At 41.6% G+C, this 25,426-nt stretch overlaps 1 protein-coding gene across 1 annotated transcript in view; it reads right to left on the minus strand.

Annotated features, from left to right (window-relative positions):
• Positions 1-624: 624 nt before the first annotated feature.
• The window catches only part of LOC142200096 (fibrocystin-L-like), a 207,602-nt gene continuing 182,800 nt past the window's right edge, over positions 625-25,426 (minus strand). Inside the window, exons 65-78 of the mRNA XM_075270160.1 lie at positions 25,299-25,421; positions 20,055-20,166; positions 19,608-19,724; positions 19,357-19,522; positions 17,789-18,021; positions 13,684-13,851; positions 13,440-13,597; positions 12,526-12,655; positions 9,980-10,330; positions 7,812-7,963; positions 7,292-7,441; positions 5,918-6,074; positions 2,422-2,720; positions 625-712 (exon numbers count right to left, since the gene is read on the minus strand). Coding sequence (XP_075126261.1) covers positions 2,428-2,720; positions 5,918-6,074; positions 7,292-7,441; positions 7,812-7,963; positions 9,980-10,330; positions 12,526-12,655; positions 13,440-13,597; positions 13,684-13,851; positions 17,789-18,021; positions 19,357-19,522; positions 19,608-19,724; positions 20,055-20,166; positions 25,299-25,421 — 2,310 coding nt within the window. The 3' untranslated portion in view covers positions 625-712; positions 2,422-2,427. The remainder of the gene's footprint in view (positions 713-2,421; positions 2,721-5,917; positions 6,075-7,291; positions 7,442-7,811; positions 7,964-9,979; positions 10,331-12,525; positions 12,656-13,439; positions 13,598-13,683; positions 13,852-17,788; positions 18,022-19,356; positions 19,523-19,607; positions 19,725-20,054; positions 20,167-25,298; positions 25,422-25,426) is intronic.

Raw genomic sequence — 25,426 nt, forward strand, 5'->3', positions numbered from 1 at the left:
TGAAACGAAAGTGGAGTTATTATACTTTGGGTTCCTTCAGACTCCAGAGTATAATAGGTAGAGACCCAGGGGAGGTGTGAAAATAACAAAGATTCATCCTCACCTTCCCTCACCGCTTCTAGGCCTCCTCGCAGCACCTGGCACATTTGGTCCTCTTCTGGTCGTCACAAGGTCATAATCCAGGGTCACTCCTGAGGCCTGTGAGTCGCAGTGGTCACATGTGGTTTGCCGAGCGTCATGAGGTCATGCAGCACCCCCAGATGGAGGAGGCCAGAAGAAGACAGAAAGAGAGCCGAACGCCACAAGGAGGACCAGAAGAGGTGAGGGAAGGTGAGTATAAATGATTCTTATTTTTTACACCTCCCCTGGGCCTCCACCTATTAGACTCTGAGGTTTGAAGAGACTCCAGAGTATAATAATTTCACTTCCGGTTCTATCAGAACAAGTTCGGACCGAAACCAACCAAAGGGCCAACTCATTCGAATCCAAGACAAAATGAGACTTTGTAGGATTGGGACTAGAGATGGGAGAACTTCCACAGTGTTAAACATTATAATCTATAACTTTATGGCCACTTTTGCTTTCACTTTTTAATTGGAGAGAATTTACATGGATTATATTACAGCAGACAGAAAATATTACAGGGTTAGAGATAAAGTATCCAAGATGCCTCCATGGATCATAAAACCCAGTCTTCAGGAATTGTCCTTATCTGTGGAAATAGAAAGATGCAGATTAATGTTACAGACACTGCTCTCTGGGCGCTGCACCACCACCATATACAAGGACCAGGTATAAGGGAAGGATCGATGATATAGGAGACCTGTATACACAGCAGTCCTCTCATATGTTTCCATATTACATATACACTATCTTTAGTGTACCACATGAAGAATACAGGTTGTCACATGCAGTAGTCTGTATTCTGCTGATGGATTCTCAGGGTAATGGGGAGAATGTTATTTCCATACTGGTGATCTTCTCTATTACCAAGTCTCCATTGCTCCAGTGATTTCCATTATAGACGGATATGTAAGGTCTAAATCAGATTCATCCTTGGCTTAAAAAAATGCATATATTTATGGGGATTTCACAAGACTGGTGATAAGTGATGGATAGAGATGTGACTTCCACCAAGTGATGTCCCGTGTCCTCCATTGCTCCCCCATGTTCTCCATTCACTGTGTCCTGGACTATTAGAGACAGCCAAGTACACGGCTCACTATCTATATCCATCAGTTCCATAGACTCTGAATGGAGCTTCACAGCCATTACTCTTTTCAAACAAGACACAGGATCCCCATTTATATGATCAGTCTCAGTGACCAGACTCAAAATGCAGTGTGAACAGAACCTTAGCCTTATGTATAATAATTTAGTAACTTATTCTTCTTATGCAGTATACTATGGAAGTCCAGTAAAGTTCGATGACATATAGGGTGTTTTTTTTTTTTTTTTTACATTTTCTTGTATATAAAAAAAACATGCAAAAAACAAAAATAAGTTTCTCTTTTCATGTTTTTTTTTTTATAGTACAAAGTGCTACAATTTTTTTAATATATTTTTTTCCCCTCTATGTTACGGTAATTTTGATGTGCTGTGTCACTTGGGGTGGGGCTAGAACCTGTGATGTACGTGTGGTTCTTATTTTTCATATATTATTTCACTTCATTTTTTTTTTCCCTTTTTTATTTTTAATTTGTTTTCTGCCTTTTTTCTTTTTTTTTTAAATTATACAACCTTGTATAAGTCAGGTCATTCTATCACTCAGCACCAGCCTTGTGGTGTTCCTAAGAACTGAGCATTACATGGAAGAGTTGCTGTTGTGTTACTTGTTTTATTCCAAGTAGATTAGATCATTCATACTGTTTTCTGAGTCCTCTATCCTGCATTCACCATCACAGACACTGCAACCACCATCAGGGTTAGGGAAACTTACTACAGGGAATACTACAGGGAAGAGTGCTGGACAAACCATCTATAGTCACTGGAGCTCCTCTGTAACTGACTACCACTCCCAATGTCCTTGCTTTTTCGCACTGGGTTGCTGCACAACTTTTTTGGTTTTATTTGCTCAAAATTTTGCATCTCTGTAAATTTTTACACGGCTCACTCCACTTTTGAAAAATGGGTGGGAAAATGAGCATGAATGGCCTATCCGGATAATGTACAGCAGATTTATCAAATGTCACTTTTTAAAATGTCAAAAGAAAATGTTGCAGCCTTAGTCCAATAATGGATTGACATCGTAAGTGGAGTAACTTGTCAGGACAGAAATGTTAGACTTACATTTATCAAGCATCGTACAAAACTTTACAAAATTTGTTTACAAATTATCGTTAAAAAACCCCAGTAACACTACTATAAACATTCTCCTAATGGTCGTCATATATACTGATAATTACATGTATAATTTCATACCAGTCCTTACACCATGTCCAGTAATAGATTCACAGTTATCAAGGTGATGGCCAACGTCAACAATGTCTGGAATGGACTGTATATGGCCACAGCAGCGTCTCCATCATCATTACCACCAGTAGTTGTATTGGTAGTGTTTGTTGTTGATGCTGTTTTTGGTGTGCTTGCTGTTGTTGTTTTGGTTGTTGTTGCTGTTTTTGTGGTTGTTGTTGCTGTTGTGGTTGTTACATTTTGGGCATCAAATGACCTTGTCTGTGCATAGACATTATTTAGCACAAACTCAAGCTTGTATCCCTTTCCTGTAATAATAGTAACAAAATTAAGTTTTACTTTTTTTATTTTAATGTTACAGTTATTGTCCGAAAAAGTAATAGAGATAGTCAAAAGTCAGGAGCCAACCAATGGCCTTTTACACACATCAAAACATGAAAAGATGAAGGGCCCACAGCTCCATTGTTTACCGGTCAGTGAGGGTCTTGGCTCATAGGTAGGCTCATAGGTAGGTTCAAGCTACATAGTTTCCATTAAAATAGCAGGGGCTCTTGGGATATTTTATGGCCTAAAATAGGTCATCAATATCTGATCATGGGAGCTGAGATCCTGGCCCCTGCAAAGATCAACTGTTTGCAATTTCAGCTGGGCTCTGTAATATGCAGTGTATGGAACTAGAAGCAGAAATATATTGTATAGTAATCATTCAGTGTTACTACAGCTTTGCTTCAATTTAAAGAGGTATTCCCATGAACATAATCATATCTATATTTGTAGATAATGAAAACCTAAACATTTTTGCATATATAAGGAGTTAAAAATTCTGCAGCGTTTTAAAGATTTCCTCTAACCATCTTAGTGGTGAGAGCCTGTTGTCTTGATCGGTTGCCAACAGATATGACCAAAAACGCAGAAACTTTCTGTGGTCTGTGACTTGTCAAAAACCCAGCCATGACTTTCTTATTGTAGCTGGGTTATCGGGCAGAGACACTACATGTAGGAGAAGATATCCTGGCCACAATAGGAAACCATAGCTGATTCTCTGACCTTACAAAGGCCCTGCATTCATGGTCGTATCCATTAGCAATCAAGACAACAAAACTGTTACTGCAAGCTATTTAGAGAAAATCTTTAAAACTCTGCAAAATGTTTAATTACTTATATTTGTAAAAATGTTTAACTTTAATGTTAGTGGGATACCCCTTTAAGTGGAGATGTAAAAGTGCAGCTTGGCCCCTAAGCAATGTATGGAGTCATCTTCTTCTGCTCCTTGCACTGTATAGTACCAAGCCCAACAGCAGTCCTGATCAGCTGATGGGGTGTCAGCCCCCCAGAATCAGATATTGATGACTTTTCCTACTGACAGGTCATCAAAAAAAAATCCAAGAAAACCTCTTTCAAGGGGTCATGTCATGAACAATATTTATCCAAATATTACTATCCCCAAAAAATATCCATATTAATTTACAAATGTTTTCTAAATTACCATTTGATAATGTGTTAGATGTGTTTAAAGGGGTTGTTCCATCTCAAGGATCCTATCTATACTGGTAACTTATGTAAATTGAAGACTTTTCCTAAATATATTGCTTTAGAAATTCTGCTTTGTTTGCCTGCTATGTGACCTTATTTCTCCCATTGTTTACACAGCGTTGTATAACCACGGACCTAGGAGACAGGACAAGTGATATCACTGCCAGCAGGACAATCCGTTCAGCTAATTGCAGTTTGCTGATAAAGCTGAGTCTGATATCTCTCTATTGGGGGGGGGGGAGGACAAATAGAGGAAGCAGCAGACACTGCAGGTAAAGCTGAAACAAGGAGAAGGGAAAGCCTCTTTAAGGGTGCACATGTCCATTTTAACGCCACTGACTGTTTTACTGTATGATAAAAAATTCCACTCATTGACAATGATCAGGATCACTGAGGAGCTAGATTATTGTAAAGTCCAAAATCCAGACCTAAATATACATATATTATATATTCTCATATATATATATACTAGCTTTTACCCGCGACTTCGTCTGCGGTGATTTGAGAATTGGGCGAACACAGACGTGTGAAACTGTAAAAGTGCTTTAAAAAGTTTGGTGGAATAGCAAATGTGATGTGTTATATTGTGTATGTAGTAATACAGACAATGTGATGTGTTATATTGTGTATGTAGTAATACAGACAATGTGATGTGTTATATTGTGTATGTAGTAATACAGACAATGTGATATGTTATATTGTGTATGTAGTAATACAGACAATGTGATATGTTATATTGTGTATGTAGTAATACAGACAATGTGATGTGTTATATTGTGTATGTAGTAATACAGACAATGTGATGTGTTATATTGTGTATGTAGTAATACAGACAATGTGATGTGTTATATTGTGTATGTAGTAATACAGACAATGTGATGTGTTATATTGTGTATGTAGTAATACAGACAATGTGATGTGTTATATTGTGTATGTAGTAATACAAACAATGTGATGTGTTATATTGTGTATGTAGTGATACAGACAGTGTGATGTGTTATATTGTGTATGTAGTAATACAGACCATGTGATGTGTTATATTGTGTATGTAGTAATTCAGACAATGTGATGTGTTATATTGTGTATGTAGTAATACAGACAATGTGATGTGTTATATTGTGTATGTAGTAATACAGACAATGTGATGTGTTATATTGTGTATGTAGTAATACAGACCATGTGATGTGTTATATTGTGTATGTAGTAATACAGACAATGTGATGTGTTATATTGTGTATGTAGTGATACAGACAATGTAATGTGTTATATTGTGTATGTAGTGATACAGACAATGTAATGTGTTATATTGTGTATGTAGTAATTCAGACAATGTGATGTGTTATATTGTGTATGTAGTAATACAGACCATGTGATTTGTTATATTGTGTATGTAGTAATACAGACCATGTGATGTGTTATATTGTGTATGTAGTAATACAGACAATGTGATGTTGTATATTGTGTATGTAGTGATACAGACAATGTGATGTGTTATATTGTGTATGTAGTGATACAGACAATGTGATCTGTTATATTGTGTATGTAGTGATACAGACAATGTGATCTGTTATATTATGTATGTAGTGATACAGACAATGTGATCTGTTATATTATGTATGTAGTGATACAGACAATGTGATCTGTTATATAGTGGAAAGCTATATGTAAATGTCAGTGAGTAGAGTGAGGGCTACTCCTGAGGTGACAGTAAGGAGTGTGCAGGCAGGTTGAGGCAGGAAATGCCAGGCAGTGTGTGTGAGTCTATAGCTGGGGCTAGGAGTCCTGCTTTTGTGAGTCTCCTGCTAGGAAGCCATGTTGTTTAGTGGCACCAAGTAGCCTATGACTCAATCCTAAGGGAAAACTATGTTTGTGGAAAATTGCATGCAAATCTGTCCAGGCGTTTTAGCGTGATTGAGGAACAAACATCCAAACTCACAAACATCCAAACATCCAAACACACAATGGGGTTTACCTGGTACTTTGAGAACAAGATTGGTGTAGTTGGCCCAACAGCTCTCAAATAAGATGGTCACATTTCCACCCAGTCCATTGCTGACGATGGCGTTGTTGGAGTTTTTCAAGGTGGCCGTCAGTGTCAGTGAGCTTGTGCTTACAGAGACACAGTTTCCCTAGAAATAGAGAGATAATACTCTAAAATAGCACATAAGAGAACACTCTGGATATGGTGACTATGACTGTTGGTACATCTCACAATGCTTTTTCCAGAAATAGCATTACCCCTGTCCATGGCTGTGTGTGGTATTGAAGCTTAGTCTCATTAAGGTGAAGAGAGCTGGAAAAAGATGGTGGATGCCTTGATTTATCAACTCGAAAAACTGTATGATGAGTGGTTTAGGCCGTGTACACATCCCATATAGAACCTACTACAGTGTCCCACAAAGATTCTTCTTGTGGTAAAATGTCTAATTGTTGCGCTAACATTTTCCATGCTTCATACTGTTTATGGTGTTTATTGCACCAGTTTGCGATATCTAAAGGGTGGGCTGGGTTAGCTGGAAACTTAGCAACCCTCAGCCAACTTGAGTCTGTTACTGTAGCTGAGTTGTAAGTTATTTGCAGTGTAGTGCAGATGTATTTCAGAGAGTTCCTTCAGTTATCTAGTTAGTGGTAGAGTAAGGCAGGCTGTCCCACACCATCAACCCCATGGCTCACAAAAAGCAACCCCGATTGTGTCGGAGATCAGAATATCCGGTGGAGTGTCTGTCAGAAATCCTGCTTCTCCTGCATCTCATCCTCACCCAACCTCAATGGGATCCTGAAATTCCAACATTCAGGGGAAGCACAAAAGAGGAAACCTTTACAATCACACAAGTGGGACTCCCCCCCAACACTTTCCTATAAGAAGATTTAGTGCCAAAACCATGACAAAAGAGGGAGAGAATAGCTGCCATATTGGGCCTCCTCCCTCCCATTATCTCCATACTGCATCCATGAATATCCAAACTTGAAGGGAAAAAAACATGTCGGAAAAAAAAAGTGAAAAAAATGAGTACTTGATTCAAGATGAACCTAAAAGCTGAGCTGCAATAGTCCAGTATGGCCACAACTGATTGGCTTCAGACCCCTAAAAAATCTATTTTTGACATATTTCAACGATAGGCCAATAATATCCACTGTTAGACAACCCCTGTACAGTCAGTTCTAACAAGGAAAGTATCAGTGTCCATAGAAACCAATATATTTACTGCTTTAAATTTTTAAATGTGTATATAAGGAATGATGAGTGATCACTGCAGGGGTCATGTGCCCCTGTATGGAGTAGATCCAAGGATCAAGTTGAATTACAATGAGTGGATTCATGATTACATACATGCACACTACTTACATTGGAGTCTAGAGCCATTACACATGGCTGCTGGTAAAGTCTCTCTCCAGGAACTCCAGCCACTGGTTCTTGGACGACTCTGAGTGTAGATACAGCAGCCAAATAGTTTACGGTAGGTGACTGGGGTTTGTTTTCAGACTCAGCTGCCACCTGTAAAACATCACATTACTAGGTCACTGTGACCTGGGTTGGTTCTGTGGTGGTATGGCTCCTAATTTCTTCAGTCTATACTGCAATTCCATTACCTAGGGTCAGCTCCAGGTCTATGTTGGCCCTTGGATGACCCAATCTCAGTGGGTTAACGCAAGGTCACATTAAATGATATCCACATTCACACACTATACACATATCACACACACCATTCACACACTGGACCCATATTAAATGTATCACTCACACTAGACACATATTCCATTATACTATTATAGCAGTCTCCTAAGATTTATGTGATGTTATACATAATGACACCTTTGTGGGTGGCAATGATCTGGAAACAGAATAGGAGTGTGGGAGAAATCACCTGACTCCAGGCAGGATCACTAGGAGGTGGAACCGGGTCAGAAATGGACAATGATGACACTGTGATGTTCAACTCGGAGCTGAGACTTCCATTAATAGCGGAAGATGCCAAGGTCTTACTAATAGACTGGAAATCTGTGTATGACAGGTCACCTAAAGAACAAGATCAATTAGCAGAAGATTATTACTGGGAATCCACAATAGCCTAAAATAAACTCCAGGAACACAAAGAGGAAGAACATGAGAAGAGCCTGGATAGCTTTGTGGCTCTTGTGTTGTAAACTGGAAGGAATCTGGAAAATGAAAAACGTAAATTTATAATTTTACAAAAAAAAAAATCTTGAATTTTGGAAACATTAAATGAAAAAAAAAAAAAAAAATCCATGAATTTCCCTTGACAATCTTCTCTCCTGTGACACCATATTTTTTCTCTGATTTTCATATGAAACAAAATAAATAATTCTACAGTATGGAGAACAGCTATACAGCTACACCCCATAATTCTCCTATACCTGGAAGGCCACTGTCTCCTGCAGCAGCTCTCTCCCATTGCTCTAAGGAAGGATAAATCACTCCCCTTTGCTAAGACTTCTGGCAGATGGGCTCTCACAATATGATTAAAATGTGTGCTAAAAACCTCACAGTCATGACAGAAACAAGATATGCCCTCTTTAAATTCTAGGCTTTTATGGATCAGGACATAATTAAAAAACAATTGGTCCTTAGATGGTAAATGAAGCCTCAGATGAACAACACAACAGATTCCACCATCTCATTTGTTTAACAAACATGGAAAAGCCATGTGTGAAAAATAAAGCCCATCCCATGAACAATAACTCGTAGAACCTTTAGCAGCATTATAAGTCTCATACGTTGTTCTGAAGGAACTTTGACTAACTCTTGCTTCATTTCATTGAAGTTTGTAGGCATTCATCTACGTACACTTCTCTTAAGGTCCCACCACAGCTGGAAGACTTACTGATGTGCTCGGGATCATTGTCATGTTGCATGATCTAGTTTCACTCAAGCTTTAGCTGTTGGATGGATGACCTCACATTTAGAGAGTATAGAGTATTTTGGTATACAGAGGAGTTCATGGTGGACTCAATGACTGCAAAGTGCCCAGGTTCTCTGGCAGTAAAACAAGGCCAAATCAAAACTCCTTCACCATTATGCTTGACAGTTGGTATGATGTGTTTTCGCTAATATGTTGTGTTTGGTTTTCATCAAATGTGACTCTGCACATTATGGCCAAGCATCTCCATTGGAGCTGGTCCCTTGGATTTGAGAAGCTCTGAAGAATTGATAAGAGAAGAGGGACATGGTCTTAAGTGTGGTACCAGAAGGGAAGGAGCTAAGCTGCTCATGAGCCAAGTAGGCCTCAGAATTGAGACTGAGCTACAGTAATGCAAATGGAGACTCCAAAGACAAGCAAATAAGCAGAAAAGAATACCTGTCAGCAGCCAGGATGGATACAACACAGGCCCTGCACTAAACCCCCGACACTGTGGAAAGTGCTAGAGATGGCCAAATTTCCCAAGAATAATTTAAGGTTTAGGTGACTTGGGTCCCTGATTCATTTTGGGTCCAAGAAGTTTGGTTAGAACCGGAAGTGAAATTATTATTAGAATATAATAAGTGGAGGTCCAGGGAAGGTGTAAAAATTTTAAAAAATATATTTTTTTTATATTTATACTCACCTCTTTGAGGCCTCCTTGCAACATCTGATGCTCTCTCGCACAGCTGAGGCCTGTGATTGGTCCGCAGTGGTGACCTAGGCACACCAAGCGTCATGACATCAGAGCAGTCACAGGCCTCAGCAGCGACCATGGGCACAAAAATGGCTACAAAAGGAATGGGAATGATAATGGAAGTTCTTATACTTTTACTTTCTGCTCAATCCATTTTTGGCTTTGGCTCAAATAACCGCATCAAAATCTGCAACAAAAGAAGCTGCTTTTCCACAACGGGTGTACTTAATTTTTCACACACTGCTTCTGCATTTCGGTCAAGCTGTTGTTGAATAAATAATAACAGCGTGTAATTAGTCATGTTAGTTGTTGTTCATCTGAAATTGCATTTACCTAAAATGTTACCGGCTGGACAACCCCTTTACAGATTGTTCTCAGTAGTTTTATCTCATTCCAAAGCTAATAGTTTCCTACTTACCTGTAGAGTTAGTAGTAGAGTTCAGTTGTTGAGTTGGTGGATCGGAAATTTCCACGGATACACTGATCCCTCCTGCCGCTCTCTTTCTGCGTCTGGAACCCTCCGCAATTATGTTTGTAATACGAATTTTGCTCGCTGGGACATTCAAGAAAAGTGCGAGGTTCCTGATAAGATTGTCCCCGTAAAACTGGTCCACAGTCATCGCCGGCAGATTAAAGGAGACAACAATGAGAGGAGACGTGTGTATTTCTACAGGAGTGGATCCTCTGACCAGGACGTACAGCAGATTATAGTCCTTGTCAAAGAAGTTTTCTCCCAGAACTGTAGAGCTGAGCTGAGGCATGTATTGTCCTGTCAGAAGAAGAGACAACAGTCACACAACCTACCAATAATGTAAGAGATAATGAATGTAATTGGCAATAACAGGTTTAATTTCATAGCTGACAATAATCTCAAGGAATTATCCAGAGATACTTCTAGTACCGGTCTGTACTTTACAACAGTGATCAATGATCAGACTCCTCACACCTCAAGGCAGCACAGCCGTTGATTAAGAATGACATACTACTAGAGATGAGCGAACAGTGTTCTATCGAACACATGTTCGATCGGATATCAGGCTGTTCGATGTGTTCGATTCGAATCGAACATCACGTGGCAAACTCCAAAAAAAATTGATTCCCCTCCCACCTTCCCTGGCGCTTTTTTTGCACCAATAACAGCGCAGGGGAGGTGGGACAGGAACTACGACACCCGAGGCATCGGAAAAAATCGGAACAAGTCATTGGCTGCCGAAATCAGGTGACCTCCATTTTAGACGAATAGTGGATTTCAAATCCGGGTCATATGAGAATGTGAACTTTGTGACTAAGAGACAGGGATAGCTGTACAGGCAGGGATAGCTAGGGATAACCTTTATTTAGGTAGGAATGTTATTAAAAATAACTTTTTGGGGCTGTATCGGGTGTGTAATTGTGATTTTTGTGACATAAACTTTTTCCAATAGGAATGCATTGGACAGCGCTGATTGGCCAGAGTACGGAACTCGACCAATCAGCGCTGGCTCTGCTGGAGGAGGCGGAGTCTAAGATCGCTCCACACCAGTCTCCATTCAGGTCCGACCTTAGACTCCGCCTCCTCCGGCAGAGCCAGCGCTGATTGGCCGAAGGCTGGCCAATGCATTCCTATGCGAATGCAGAGACTTAGCAGTGCTGAGCCAGTTCTGCTCAACTACACATCTGATGCACACTCGGCTCTACTACATCAGATGTAGCAATCTGATGTAGCAGAGCCGAGGGTGCACTAGAACCCCTGTGCAAACTCAGCTCACGCTAATAGAATGCATTGGCCAGCGCTGATTGGCCAGAGTACGGAATTCGACCAATCAGCACTGGCTCTGCTGGAGGAGGCGGAGTCTAAGATCGCTCCACACCAGTCTCCATTCAGGTCCGACCTTAGACTCCGCCTCCTCCAGCAGAGCCAGCGCTGATTGGCCGAAGGCTGGCCAATGCATTCCTATGCGAATGCAGAGACTTAGCAGTGCTGAGCCAGTTCTGCTCAACTACACATCTGATGTAGCAGAGCCCAGTGTGCATCAGATGTGTAGTTGAGCAGAACTGGCTCAGCACTGCTAAGTCTCTGCATTCGCATAGGAATGCATTGGCCAGCCTTCGGCCAATCAGCGCTGGCTCTGCCGGAGGAGGCGGAGTCTAAGGTCGGACCTGAATGGAGACTGGTGTGGAGCGATCTTAGACTCCGCCTCCTCCAGCAGAGCCAGCGCTGATTGGTCGAATTCCGTACTCTGGCCAATCAGCGCTGGCCAATGCATTTCTATGGGGAAAAGTTAGCTTGCGAAAATCGCAAGCTGACAGGGATTTCCATGAAATAAAGTGACTTTTATGCCCCCAGACATGCTTCCCCTGCTGTCCCAGTGTCATTCCAGAGGTGTTGGCATCATTTCCTGGGGTGTCATAGTGGACTTGGTGACCCTCCAGACACGGATTTGGGTTTCCCCCTTAACGAGTATATGTTCCCTATAGACTATAATGGGGTTCGAAACCCGTTCGAACACACGAACAGTGAGCGGCTGTTCGAATCGAATTTCGAACCTCGAACCTTTTAGTGTTCGCTCATCTCTACATACTACATATTGGCCCCATAGTGTCACCTTCCATATCTAAGCTTGTTCTCCATGAAATGGACATGTCTTCATCCAGACCAGGTTTGGTCAAACATGCAAGTGTTTTAAATAGGTAGAAGGAAATAAGCAGTTGCCATGCACCTCTCAGGGGGGTAGTGTGGTGATTCCAATACACATTAGATGGTCAGTCATAATTGGTAGCTTTAGCCAAAGTTGACCAAATGTGTGCCCACCTTTAGAAGAAGAACATGGTAGGACTATCTGGACTCTATCTGTAAACTGATCCATTTGTATTTTGCCATTGTATTGAACATTGTACAGGCAGATCCTCTCCAAAATCAGATAGATATTAACAAAAAATACACTTTTCCATTTAGATGTGGCGATGGAGTGTCCAACAACTTACCCTGATAAGTAGGGGCATTCAGTGTATAGTCCGATTCCTGCCACTGTATATTTGTAGGGTTTATATACACCTTATTAACATAGACATCCAGTCGCTGAGGATTTGAGAAGTAGATCCCCACAAGGACAGACTACAAGAAAGGAAATGTAATGACGTCAGTGGTGTGATGTTATGGAACAGAATGAACATTTCAGCCAGGTCAAAAATGTTAGAATAGTTAAAACTGACATCATAGGCCCTTCTATGTGAGTCCGTCATACAGCATTGCCTGATAACATGCTGCCGTATAAAGTCAGAGGCAGGTATATTATCAGCCCACAGCAGGTAAAACCTAGATCTGTACTATGGTTGTGCGTGAAGCCTCATTAAGACAACCCTATTCTAGATCCATTTTAGAACATAAGGATGTCATAGTAGGGAGTCTCCTGCTGGCATCCCACTTTGCAAGGCGTTTATGGTATACCCGATGCTTCCACATACACGTCACCTTTATTGTCTTTTCTTTTGACATGGAATGAGGTAGTTGGTGAACGGTAGTCAGGCCTTCAGCCTTGGGAGCGCTGCTCTTGCTACTCAAGTAGGATGGGTGATGTCATAGCAGTCAATCAACTTCTATTGCATGGGGTGGCATAGGCAGTATAGTAAGGGTCTAAGTGTGAAGAGTGGTGATTCTGGGGAAATGAAGGCCCGCCCCCAGTGTACTAACTGCTTAATTTGCATAAGACTTCAAAGTTTTTTTTTATCTCATAATCTAGAAAAGTGACAGACATAAAAGAGGTATGATGTTTATTAGTATAATGTGTTCTGTAACATGGTGGCAACAATTCAATTTCCTCAGCTTGTCTCTGAAATACATTAAAACATGATACATTGCTAATCCCCCAAGTCACCATCTGGGTATTGGAATATCTCACCTTGGTGTTGTCTGTGTTGAGCATTTTCAGTCGCAGATTCTGGGGGCTCGTGCTGGTAAAATAAACATCAAACGACTTGTTTGTAGCCACTATAGAGTGAAACAAGGAGACCCTCCTCTGACACGTGTATCCAGAACACCAGCCATGGTCTTGGGGCCCTACAATTTAAATATAAGACTGTATGGTGAAACCTTTAGAATAAATCCATGGAAATATGTGTATGGAAATATGCCGTCACAGTTACCATTGATAAGATCCACATATCCGTCCTCCAGCACAGCCACGGGTGACAGGCGTCTCGTCTCAGTGTCGGCATCAAGACTCTCAATGACAAGCATCTCGTAGTTCAGGCCAAAGCATTTGTAGCTCTCCCAGGCCGGCATGTAGACACATGTGTTATCCCGAATAATCCCTGAGAGATGCAAACACGAAAATACAGAAATGTGTTTGTAAATGTGGAGGTTACTATAGAGGTCTGTCTACAAATTCCATAGCGCCTCAAACAGGACAATCTGTGAAACTGTGGTCTCGAGGTCTGCTCTCGGGAACAGATGGTTCTGACAATAGAGCTGGCCAAGTAGGTGTAGCTCTTTCAATTCATTTAAACAGGATTTCCTAAACAGCCAAGTAAGACTAGGTTCACGCTTGTGCCGCGCACCTGAGCAATGGAAAGCCAAAATGCTACAGCAGTTACACACAGACACAAGTGGACCCCATTGACTATTTTCATTCTGAAATGGGTGCAGAGAAAAGTCCTCCATGCAGGACTTTTGTTTCTGACAATATGAGGCGGTTTCTGTGGCGAAGTCTCTAATAGACTCTCCTCCACGGATGTGAATCCAGCCTTAGGGTGCATGCACACTGAGTAACGCCGGGCGTGTATGAGAGCCGTACACGCCGGCATTACAGCAGACTGCCGAACACTTCCCATTCACTTCAATGGGAGCGCTCGTAACAGCGGTGTTTACGAGCGCTCCCATTGAAGTGAATGGGAAGTGCTCGGCAGCCCTGCTGTAACGCCGGCGTGTACGGCTCTCATACACGCCCGGCGTTACGTAGTGTGCATGCACCCTTAGTGTGCTTCTCTGTTTTCAAAACTCCCACAGAAGTGAATGAAGAGTGCCATGCTTACACAGCCATTTTTTGAACTCATTGCAGCCAGTTTCTCTCCTCTGCTTTCCTGATGTCTCAGAGATGGACACATATAATATTTATGGCATATTCAGTGGATACCATAAATGTCCAAGACGGGAAAGGACCTTAAAGGGATTCTATCATAAAATTGTATTTTTTCTGCCTACCACGTCGGAATAGCCTTAAGAAAGGCTATTCTTCTCCTACCTTTAGATGTATTTTCCGGGTCGCTGTTCGGTATGCAAATGAGTTCTCTCACAGCACTGGGGGTTGTCCACAGCGCTCAACAGCACTAGGGGCGTCCCCAATGCTGCGAGAGAACTCTCCAGCACCGCCTCCATCTTGGTCTGGAATGGCCTCTCTTTCTTTGGGATTTATACCAAACGGCGGAACGGAGAAGACATTTAAAGGTAGTAGAAGAATGGCCTTTCTTAAGGCTTTTCTGACATGGTAGGCAGAAAAAATACAATTTTAATGATAGAATCCCTTTAACTTTGTGTCTATGCTGGGAAGAACAAAGCCCCAACATAAAGATATATTAAATTGTGTGTTATATTATATGTATTCTATTGGCTTGAAGGTTCTCCGCCCTGAGTTTTATTTTATTTCTTTGATCAAACGTCATAGCAAAAAATGTTATAATAATACCAATAGTGATAACACATAGGTCTTGCCGGAGTCACAAGAATTATGAATGGATGGAAAAGAGATCAATGAGCATTTACCATAAATGAATAAGTGCTGCAAATCTTAAAGCGTATGGTAACTAAACTTTTATGATTAAATTTACAAATCTATAGAGCAGAAAAAAAAAAGTTGTAACATATTTTATTAAATAAAAAGTCTGCCTTGTCCTATTATTTCCCTTCCTCTTTGCCTGTACTGATCACTGTTTCTGAATACAATGGTCAAATCCAGTCTCTCTTACACTCTGTTTGTCCTTTCTCTTCCTAGCCCTTCCCTTCTCCATAGACTTCAATTATTTGTGCTATAAACTGTGTATAGACTAAATCAGGGCATTCAGAAACAACAATCAGTGCAGGGTAAGGGGAAGAATAAAAAGTATGTTTCTTTTATAAAATATATTCCCAAGTTCACTATGATCACCTGAACTATTCACTTATGATACAGTGGGGCAAAAAGTATTTAGTCAGTCACCAATAGTGCAAGTTCCACCACTTAAAAAGATGAGAGGCGTCTGTAATTTACATCATGGGTAGACCTCAACTATGAGAGACAAAATGAGAAAACAAATCCAGAAAATCACATTGTCTGAATTTGTAAGAATTTATTTGCAAATTATGGTGGAAAATAAGTATTTGGTCAGTAACAAACAATCAAGATTTCTGGCTCTCACAGACCTGTAACTTCTTCTTTAAGAGTCTCCTCTTTCCTCCACTCATTACCTGTAGTAATGGCACCTGTTTAAACTTGTTATCAGTATAAAAAAAGACACCTGTGCACACCCTCAAACAGTCAGACTCCAAACTCCACTATGGTGAAGACCAAAGAGCTGTCAAAGGACACCAGAAACAAAGTTGTAGCCCTGCACCAGGCTGGGAAGACTGAATCTGCAATAGGCAACCAGCTTGGATTGAAGAAATCAACCGTGGGAGCAATAATTAGAAAATGGAAGACATACAAGACCACTGATAATCTCCCTCGCTCTGGGGCTCCACGCAAAATCTCACCCCGTGGGGTCAAAATGATCACAAGAACGGTGAGCAAAAATCCCAGAACCACGCAGGGGGACCTAGTGAATGAACTGCAGAGAGCTGGGACCAATGTTACAAAGCCTACCATCGGTAACACACTACGCCGCCAGGGACTCAGATCCTGCAGTGCCAGACGTGTCCCACTGCTTAAGCCAGTACATGTCCGGGCCCGTCTGAAGTTTGCTAGAGAGCATTTGGATGATCCAGAAGAGTATTGGGAGAATGTCCTATGGTCTAATGAAACCAAACTGGAACTGTTTGGTAGAAACACAACTTTACGTGTTTGGAGGAAAAAGAATACTGAGTTGCATCCATCAAACACCATACCTACTGTAAAGCATGGGGGCAGCAACATCACACTTTGGGGCTGCTTCTCTGCAAAGGGGCCAGGACGACTGATCCGGGTACATGAAAGAATGAATGGGGCCATGTATCGTGAGATTTTAAGTGCAAACCTCCTTCCATCAGCAAGGGCATTGAAGATGAAACGTGGCTGGGTCTTTCAACATGACAATGATCCAAAGCACACCGCCAGAGCAACGAAGGAGTGGCTTTGTAAGAAGCATTTCAAGGTCCTGGAGTGGCCTAGCCAGTCTCCAGATCTCAACCCTATAGAAAACCTTTGGAGGGAGTTGAAAGTCCGTGTTGCCAAGCGACAGCCCCAAAACATCACTGCTCTAGAGGAGATCTGCATGGAGGAATGGGCCAACATACCAACAACAGTGTGTGCCAACCTTGTGAAGACTTACAGAAAACGTTTGACCTCTGTCATTGCCAACAAAGGATATATAACAAAGTATTGAGATGAAATTTTGTTACTGACCAAATACTTATTTTCCACCATAATTTGCAAATAAATGCTTACAAAATTCAGACAATGTGATTTTCTGGATTTGTTTTCTCATTTTGTCTCTCATAGTTGAGGTCTACCTATGATGTAAATTACAGACGCCTCTCATCTTTTTAAGTGGTGGAACTTGCACTATTGGTGACTGACTAAATACTTTTTTGCCCCACTGTATTTTACAAAAAAGTTATATTGTACAGCTTACCTAGTCTAAGGCCAGTCACAGACGACCTGCTGCAACCGGCCTGTCTTGATTTAAAAGCATGGGCTGCACACGGGAATATCCCTGCATGCCACCCGTGCACAGGCCGCACTTCCACGGTTCTTTTCATTAAATGAATGAGCCGCAAAATTTCACAGGAATAGGACATGTCCTACCTGATAAAATACACGGAGAGCACACAGACTCACAGCACAGTCGTCTGCAACCGGCCTTACATTGCAAAAGAACAGTGGTTTTTGTTGCAGACTTTGCTCCCATTTTTTAGCCAAAGTTAAGAATGGCTTAGAAAGGTATGGAAAATATAAAGGAAGCACTTAGAAAACACATGTTAAATCTACTCTTGACTTTGGGTTAAAAAAAACTGCAGCAAAATCTGCAACAAAAAATGCTATGTTTCCACAATGTGGGGCCTTAGACTTAGGGTATTTACCTTGGTTTGGCGCCACCTGTGACACAGGGATTCGACTTCCATTCAGGGCAGTCAGCATGACTTTTGGAATCCTGTAGTCCCCAAGCCCGTATCTTGTGTCTCCATTCCACTGGTATTCTGATTGTGGTATTACAGCTCCGATGTTACCCAGGAAAGAACCATCAAGATCTTTCAGCAATGTCTTCCTCTTAGCATCACAGGTCATATCTACACAGTCAGATGGGTTGGCCATTCTGTGAAAACAAGTAAAAAATATGTTAAATGTCACATCTGCACTATTACACCTTTTGTAATGTACCACTTGTGCTATTCCATGTTACCTAGCATTCACTTGATTTTATCTTTAGGACCCTTACAGGAACTGCTAAGTATACCGCCAATGGGGTGGAGCGAAACCCTTCTATTTGAACCATGGTATGTGGCCTTGTTGCAATTCTCTTGTGACAGTAACCATTAGATACTGTATTATTGGTATTTGTCTGCATATTCATTGCACTTTGTTTATTTTATATTATACTAGCAGGAGGACGCGGCTTCGCCCGGGTATATTTCATTTTTTGCTTCTGTAGTGGTCCCATAAGAGTTACCTAGTTTTATGCTGGTGTATTTTGTATGTTTTTTGTGTGTGGGTTCATGTGATCATGTGTATCTTAATTTGGATATCAGTGAAAAACTTGCGATTGGTTGTTATGGATACCTGGAGTAAAGCTGTGTGAATGTGACCTTGTGTAACAGTGTCATCTACAGCATCCATCCCCTTTAAAGCTGACATATAGGAGTGAAGAAAAATGGCTGGGTTGCTATGGAAACCTGGAGTAAAGCTCTGATATGTGATACTGTGTGCTAAGCCGCGTATCTAATCCTCCGACGTGTAATACTGTGTGCTGAGCTGCATATCTACTCATTCGGCATGTGCTGAGCTGCGTATCTAATCCTCCGATGTGTGATACTGTGTGCTGAGCTGTATTTCTAATCCTCTGGTACGTGGATCTCAGTTTTGATATCAGTATTGTACATCAGTGTTGGATACACCTGGAGTAATGCTGTGTACACGTGTAGTGACCGTGTGTATGGCAGTTGGAATACGAGTGAAAGACTTGGAGGTTTGCATTGGCTAATGCAGGTCATTGTTTTGAGAATACTGTATCTCAGGAACGGTGCATCCGAGAGAATTGAGGCCTGGTTTAAAACCTTCCTGGACACCTTATGTAACTGCCTGCCAAATTTGGTGAAGATCAGTCCAGATGTTTGGTCACACATAAAGAACAGACAGAAACTCATATATATATATATATATATATATATATATATATATATATATATATATATATAATTATCTCTATATTATCTCCCACTCATGTGATCTACCATGAACTGTGCCATGTTTACAAATGTATTTTTCCACTGTGTGTTTTCGGCTGTAATAAAAGGTTTTATAATGTATTGGTCACACAGTGCTGTTGTCTTTGCCCTGCTTATGGTTATTTGGGCACCTGTATTTGGTGAGAAGGAGGTAAGGATACACATTTAGTCCAATGTATCATTGCAAACACCGTGCAGTGACTTACGTTACATCTGGTCGGTGGATAAAGACTTTGTCATCCTCAGAACTGTCTGAAGTAGTTATTCTGGAGACTTTCACTGGATGCTGCAAATCTTCATTTCCAGGGTTCGTCATGAACATCACATTGGATTGTCCAGAACACACAGACTTGTATCTCACAAATGTTGTATCTGAAAACAAACATGACCGATGTGTTATTGAAACCATTTAACAAAATACAAGTAGTATTATGAAAAGATTATAAAAATACTTTACCTTCCACAGTCATGAGGCCACTGATGGCGTTATAGTTCGTTATTCCTGCCATTGGGTAACTAGGTGCTCCATTATGGTCAGAGGCAAAGGTGGGCCAGCAAATACCACTTCTACCTCCTGTATAAGAATGGGCGGCACAAAGACAGAAGTCACTGACATGTGAATGAGGCTAAGGATCCATGATATACTTTGGTCACTCATAAGACGCTGCGACTTGGAAACAACCTCAAAGTTTCCCTAAGAAAACAGCAGCAGGGACTTACAACAATCTCAGTTATTACAACTCTACTAAAGTTCTTGCAATTGTTGACTTAAGTCATGATATTGATGAAACTGTGCCAATAAACGTGAAAATTGATATGCTTACTTATCCTGGATGTTTTCTGTAAATTTAATGAAATTGAATGAATTGATGGAAATGCTCTTGATATTTTGTTCTAGGATTACCTGTCGGGGGTCGGGCACTGCGGTGTGGAGCAGAAAGCCTGACATTGGGATCACTGTCTGTCAAGACATCGCTGCAGTCAAAGTATGGACTAGAGCCCACCAGCAAGGATTTCTAAAAAACATGATAAATGTATAAATTAATTTTATATTTTTATAAATTATTTTTATATGAACCTTACTAAAAGCGTCTTTGGTGCCCATAACAACTAATCAAGGTGCAGCTTTCATGTCAGGAAATGCTATCAGTGCATCCCTGAAGGAAGCCATAGGAAACATTAGACCTGATGTACAGAAATGTGCAAAAGTTTAGACAAATGTGGGAGAAAAAAGTGTTTGTCAATTAAAAAAATTAAGAGTATGAGCAAAAGATAAATGTAAATCCCTTCAATATTTGGTGTGACCTTTGCCCTTTGCCTTCCATCAGTTCTTCTCAATACTTGCAGACAGTTTTTGGCAGAATTCGTCAGGGAGGTTGTTCCCACCATCTTGAAGAACCAAGCCGAGCTATTCAGCAGATGTACAGTGTTGGCCAAAAGTATTGGCCCCCCTGCAATTCTGTCAGATAATACTCAGTTTCTTCCAGAAAATGATTACAAGCACAAACTCTTTGGTAATATTTTCATTTATTTTACTTGCAATGAAAAAAACACAAAAGAGAATGAAAAAAAAGTCAAATCATTGATCATTTTACACAAAACTCCAAAAATGGACCGGACAAAAGTATTGGCCCCCTCAGCCTAATACTTGGTAGCACAACCTTTAGACACAATAACTGCGCACAACCGCGTCCGGTAACCAGCAATGAGTTTCTTACAAGGCTCTGCTGGAATTTTAGACCATTCTTCTTTGGCAAATTGCTCCAGGTCCCCCCTGAGATGTGAAGGGGGCCTTCTCCAAACTGGGTCATTGCCCTGCTGGAAGACCCATGACCTCTGAGGGAGACCCAGCTTTCTCACACTGGGCCCTACATTATGCTGCAAAATTTGTTGGTCGTCTTCAGACTTCATAATGCCATGCACACGGTCAAGCAGTCCAGTGCCAGAGGCAGCAAAGCAACCCCAAAACATCAGGGAACCTCCGCCATGTCTGACTGTAGGGACCGTGTTCTTTTCTTTGAAGGCCTCTTTTTTTCCTGTAAACTCTATGTTGATGCCTTTTCCTACTTTTGTCTCATCTGACCTGAGAACATTCCTCCAAAATGTTTTTGGCTTTCTCAGGTAAATTTTGGCAAACTCCAACCTGGCTTTTTTATGTCTCTGGGTAAGAAGTGGGGTCTTCCTGGGTCTCCTACCATACAGTTCCTTCTCATTCAGACGCTGACACTGGATAGTACGGGGTGACACTGTTGTACCCTCGGACTGCAGGGCAGCTTGAACTTGTTTGGATGTTAGTCGAGGTTCTTTATCCACCATCCGCACAATCTTGCATTGAAATCTCTCGTCAATTTTTCTTTTCCATCCACATCTAGGGAGGTTAGCCACAGGGCCATGGGCTTTAAACTTCTTGATGACACTGCACATGGTAGACACAGGAAGATTCAGGTTTTTGGAGATGGACTTGAAGCCTTGAGATTGCTCATGCTTCCTCACAATTTTGCTTCTCAAGTCCTCAGACAGTTCTTTGGTCTTCTTTCTTTTCTCCATGCTCAATGTGGTCACACAAGGACACAGGACAGAGGTTGAGTCAACTTTAATCCATTTCAACTGGCTGCAAGTGTGATTTAGTTATTGCCACCACCTGTTAGGTGCCTCAGGTAAGTAACAGGTGCTGTTAATTACACAAATTAGAGAAGCATCACATGATTTTTCAAACAGTGCCAATACTTTTGTCCACCTCCTTTTTTATGTTTGGTGTGGAATTATATCCAATTTGGCTTTTTGACAATTCTTTTTGTGGTTTTCCATTGAAGAAAAATTAAATTAAGATAATACCAAATAATTTGTGCTTGCAATCATTTTCTGGAAGAAACTGAGTATTATCTGACAGAATTGCAGGGGTGCCAATACGTTTGGCCAATACTGTAGGTTTGCTCTAATCCATCTGTCTCTTCATGTTATCCAAGACAGACAGGATGATGATGAGATCAGGGATATATCTGTGGGGGCCATGTCATCACTTCCAGGACTCCCCCTCCAAAGGGCTAAGGTCATACCAAGTATTAATGGGATTTTAATTTCACTTTTCTTCATTCACATACATTAACACTAGGGTTGAGTCGATCTTGATATTTCAGGATCGATTTTAAAATCCGATTTCCAATCATTTTCCAGCTGATCCCAACCGCGATCATGAAATTTCCTCAATCGCCGATCGGGATCCGATCTTTTCTGATCCCAATCTTGAGATTTCAAAATCCGATTTCCAATCATTTTCCTGCTGATCCCAATCACGGTCGTGAAATTCGTTCGATTGCCGATCGGGATCCGATCCCGATTGCTCAACCCTAATTAATAGAGATGAGCGAACACTAAAATGTTCGAGGTTCGAAATTGGATTCGAACAGCCGCTCACTGTTCGAGTGTTCGAATGGGTTTCGAACCCCATTATAGTCTATGGGGAACATAAACTCGTTAAGGGGGAAACCCAAATTCGTGTCTGGAGGGTCACCAAGTCCACTATGACACCCCAGGAAATGATACCAACACCCTGGAATGACACTGGGACAGCAGGGGAAGCATGTCTGGGGGCATAAAAGTCACTTTATTTCATGGAAATCCCTGTCAGTTTGCGATTTTCGCAAGCTAACTTTTCCCCATAGAAATGCATTGGCCAGTGCTGATTGGCCAGAGTACGGAACTCGACCAATCAGCGCTGGCTCTGCTGGAGGAGGCGGAGTCTAAGATCGCTCCACACCAGTCTCCATTCAGGTCCGACCTTAGACTCCGCCTCCTCCGGCAGAGCCAGCGCTGATTGGCCGAAGGCTGGCCAATGCATTCCTATGCGAATGCAGACTTAGCAGTGCTGAGTCAGTTTTGCTCAACTACACATCTGATGCACACTCGGCACTGCTACATCAGATGTAGCAATCTGATGTAGCAGAGCCGAGGGTGCACTAGAACCCCTGTGCAAACTCAGTTCACGCTAATAGAATGCATTGGCCAGCGCTGATTGGCCAATGCATTCTATTAGCCCGATGAAGTAGAGCTGAATGTGTGTGCTAAGCACACACATTCAGCACTGCTTCATCACGCCAATACAATGCATTAGCCAGTGCTGATTGGCCAGAGTACGGAATTCGGCCAATCAGCGCTGGCTCTGCTGGAGGAGGCGGAGTCTAAGGTCGGACCTGAATGGAGACTGGTGTGGAGCGATCTTAGACTCCGCCTCCTCCAGCAGAGCCAGCGCTGATTGGCCGAATTCCGTACTCTGGCCAATCAGCGCTGGCCAATGCATTCTATTAGCTTGATGAAGCAGAGTGTGCACAAGGGTTCAAGCGCACCCTCGGCTCTGATGTAGCAGAGCCGAGGGTGCACAAGGGTTCAAGTGCACCCTCGGCTCTCCTACATCAGAGCCGAGGGTGTGCTTGAACCCTTGTGCAGCCTCAGCTCTGCTACATCAGAGCCGAGGGTGCGCTTGAACCCTTGTGCACACTCTGCTTCATCAAGCTAATAGAATGCATTGGCCAGCACTGATTGGCCAGAGTACGGAATTCGGCCAATCAGCGCTGGCCAATGCATCCCTATGGGAAAAAGTTTATCTCACAAAAATCACAATTACACACCCGATAGAGCCCCAAAAAGTTATTTTTAATAACATTCCCCCCTAAATAAAGGTTATCCCTAGCTATCCCTGCCTGTACAGCTATCCCTGTCTCATAGTCACAAAGTTCACATTCTCATATGACCCGGATTTGAAATCCACTATTCGTCTAAAATGGAGGTCACCTGATTTCGGCAGCCAATGACTTTTTCCAATTTTTTTCAATGCCCCCGGTGTCGTAGTTCCTGTCCCACCTCCCCTGCGCTGTTATTGGTGCAAAAAAGGCGCCAGGGAAGGTGGGAGGGGAATCGAATTTTGGCGCACTTTACCACGCGGTGTTCGATTCGATTCGAACATGGCGAACACCCTGATATCCGATCGAACATGTGTTCGATAGAACACTGTTCGCTCATCTCTACTAATTAACACTTCTATTTCTGAAAGCACTCTTACTTTGCAGAGCTTTTTTTTTTCACATCTGCCTAAACCTTTTGCACTTTATACAATTAGATTGTCCTATTGACATATGTTTAGGAATGTGTACCAGGTTACCTTTTTTCTACAGTACTGAAAGTGTAAAGCATGCTTATTTAAAGGCAGGGGATGGAGAGAAAAAACTGCCAGTTGAATGAACGTTTGTGAACATAAATTCATAAAATAATTCACCTTAAATTCATAAAATAGCCTAGAATAATATTGCCAGGTTAGGGGCTCCTATGCCCCAGAAGTATATGGACTTGCTGGTGGTTTAGGGGCACCAGCCCTCGTGATAGATTCCCATTAAATATATATATATATTTATTATGTATATGTATTATGTCCCATTCCAGAGCTAAGACTTTTGTCATCTAATTCTTTGCCCATGCGATGAATTTGCAGTTCTGTCCATTTAATTGGGATATATCAAGAAATAGTTCAGCATAAAATTTTAGGACTAAGTCTAAAATTGATGTTTCCAGGGTGGAACTTTACTTTAAACCACCTCCACCAATTCTAGTTCTTAGCATTGATTAATACCTGGCATTTCACTGATTCTTGTGCAGTTGGAATTTTTTTCTCTAGCCCCCACCATTCCTGAGAAATCAGTGCTGTTATTTTTAGCATTCAATGTCAAATAAACACTCTAATATCAGGTGGGCGGTCTCAAGCATAAACAATCAGGCACCACCCACCTGATGGTAGAGAGTTGACATATTAGGTGCTGAAACTAACAGCATAGATTGTTCAGGAATGGTGGGGGCTAAGGAAAATTCCAACTGTGCTGAAATCAGTGGAATGGCATTTATCGATGCAACAAACTGGAGGTCGTGAAGTTGCATGACTAGGTTTATATAACATTTTAGCCATGTAATAGAGTAGGATCAGCTGAGTAGATTGATATTTTTTTTTGTTGGGGGAGGGGGGTGTAAAGATTCAGTATTCATTTAGTGTAAGCCCCTGCTGTTTCCCTTTTTAGGAGTCTTTTGTGTAGTCCTATCCAGTAGATTACAGTAGGAGTTATGAGCAGACAGATTCCCATATACTCTTATATATGTATATACTTACTGAGATCTGGGCTGTTTTATTAGATATCAGGTGAGAGACTGATGCTGGGGTATATATGATGGTGAGTATTCCCATTCCATTGTCTGCCAGAACTACTTCAGAGATCTGCACTGAGGATACAGCCTGCA

This window comes from Leptodactylus fuscus, chromosome 4 (genome assembly GCF_031893055.1).
Source record: "Leptodactylus fuscus isolate aLepFus1 chromosome 4, aLepFus1.hap2, whole genome shotgun sequence".
Lineage (NCBI taxonomy): Eukaryota > Metazoa > Chordata > Amphibia > Anura > Leptodactylidae > Leptodactylus > Leptodactylus fuscus.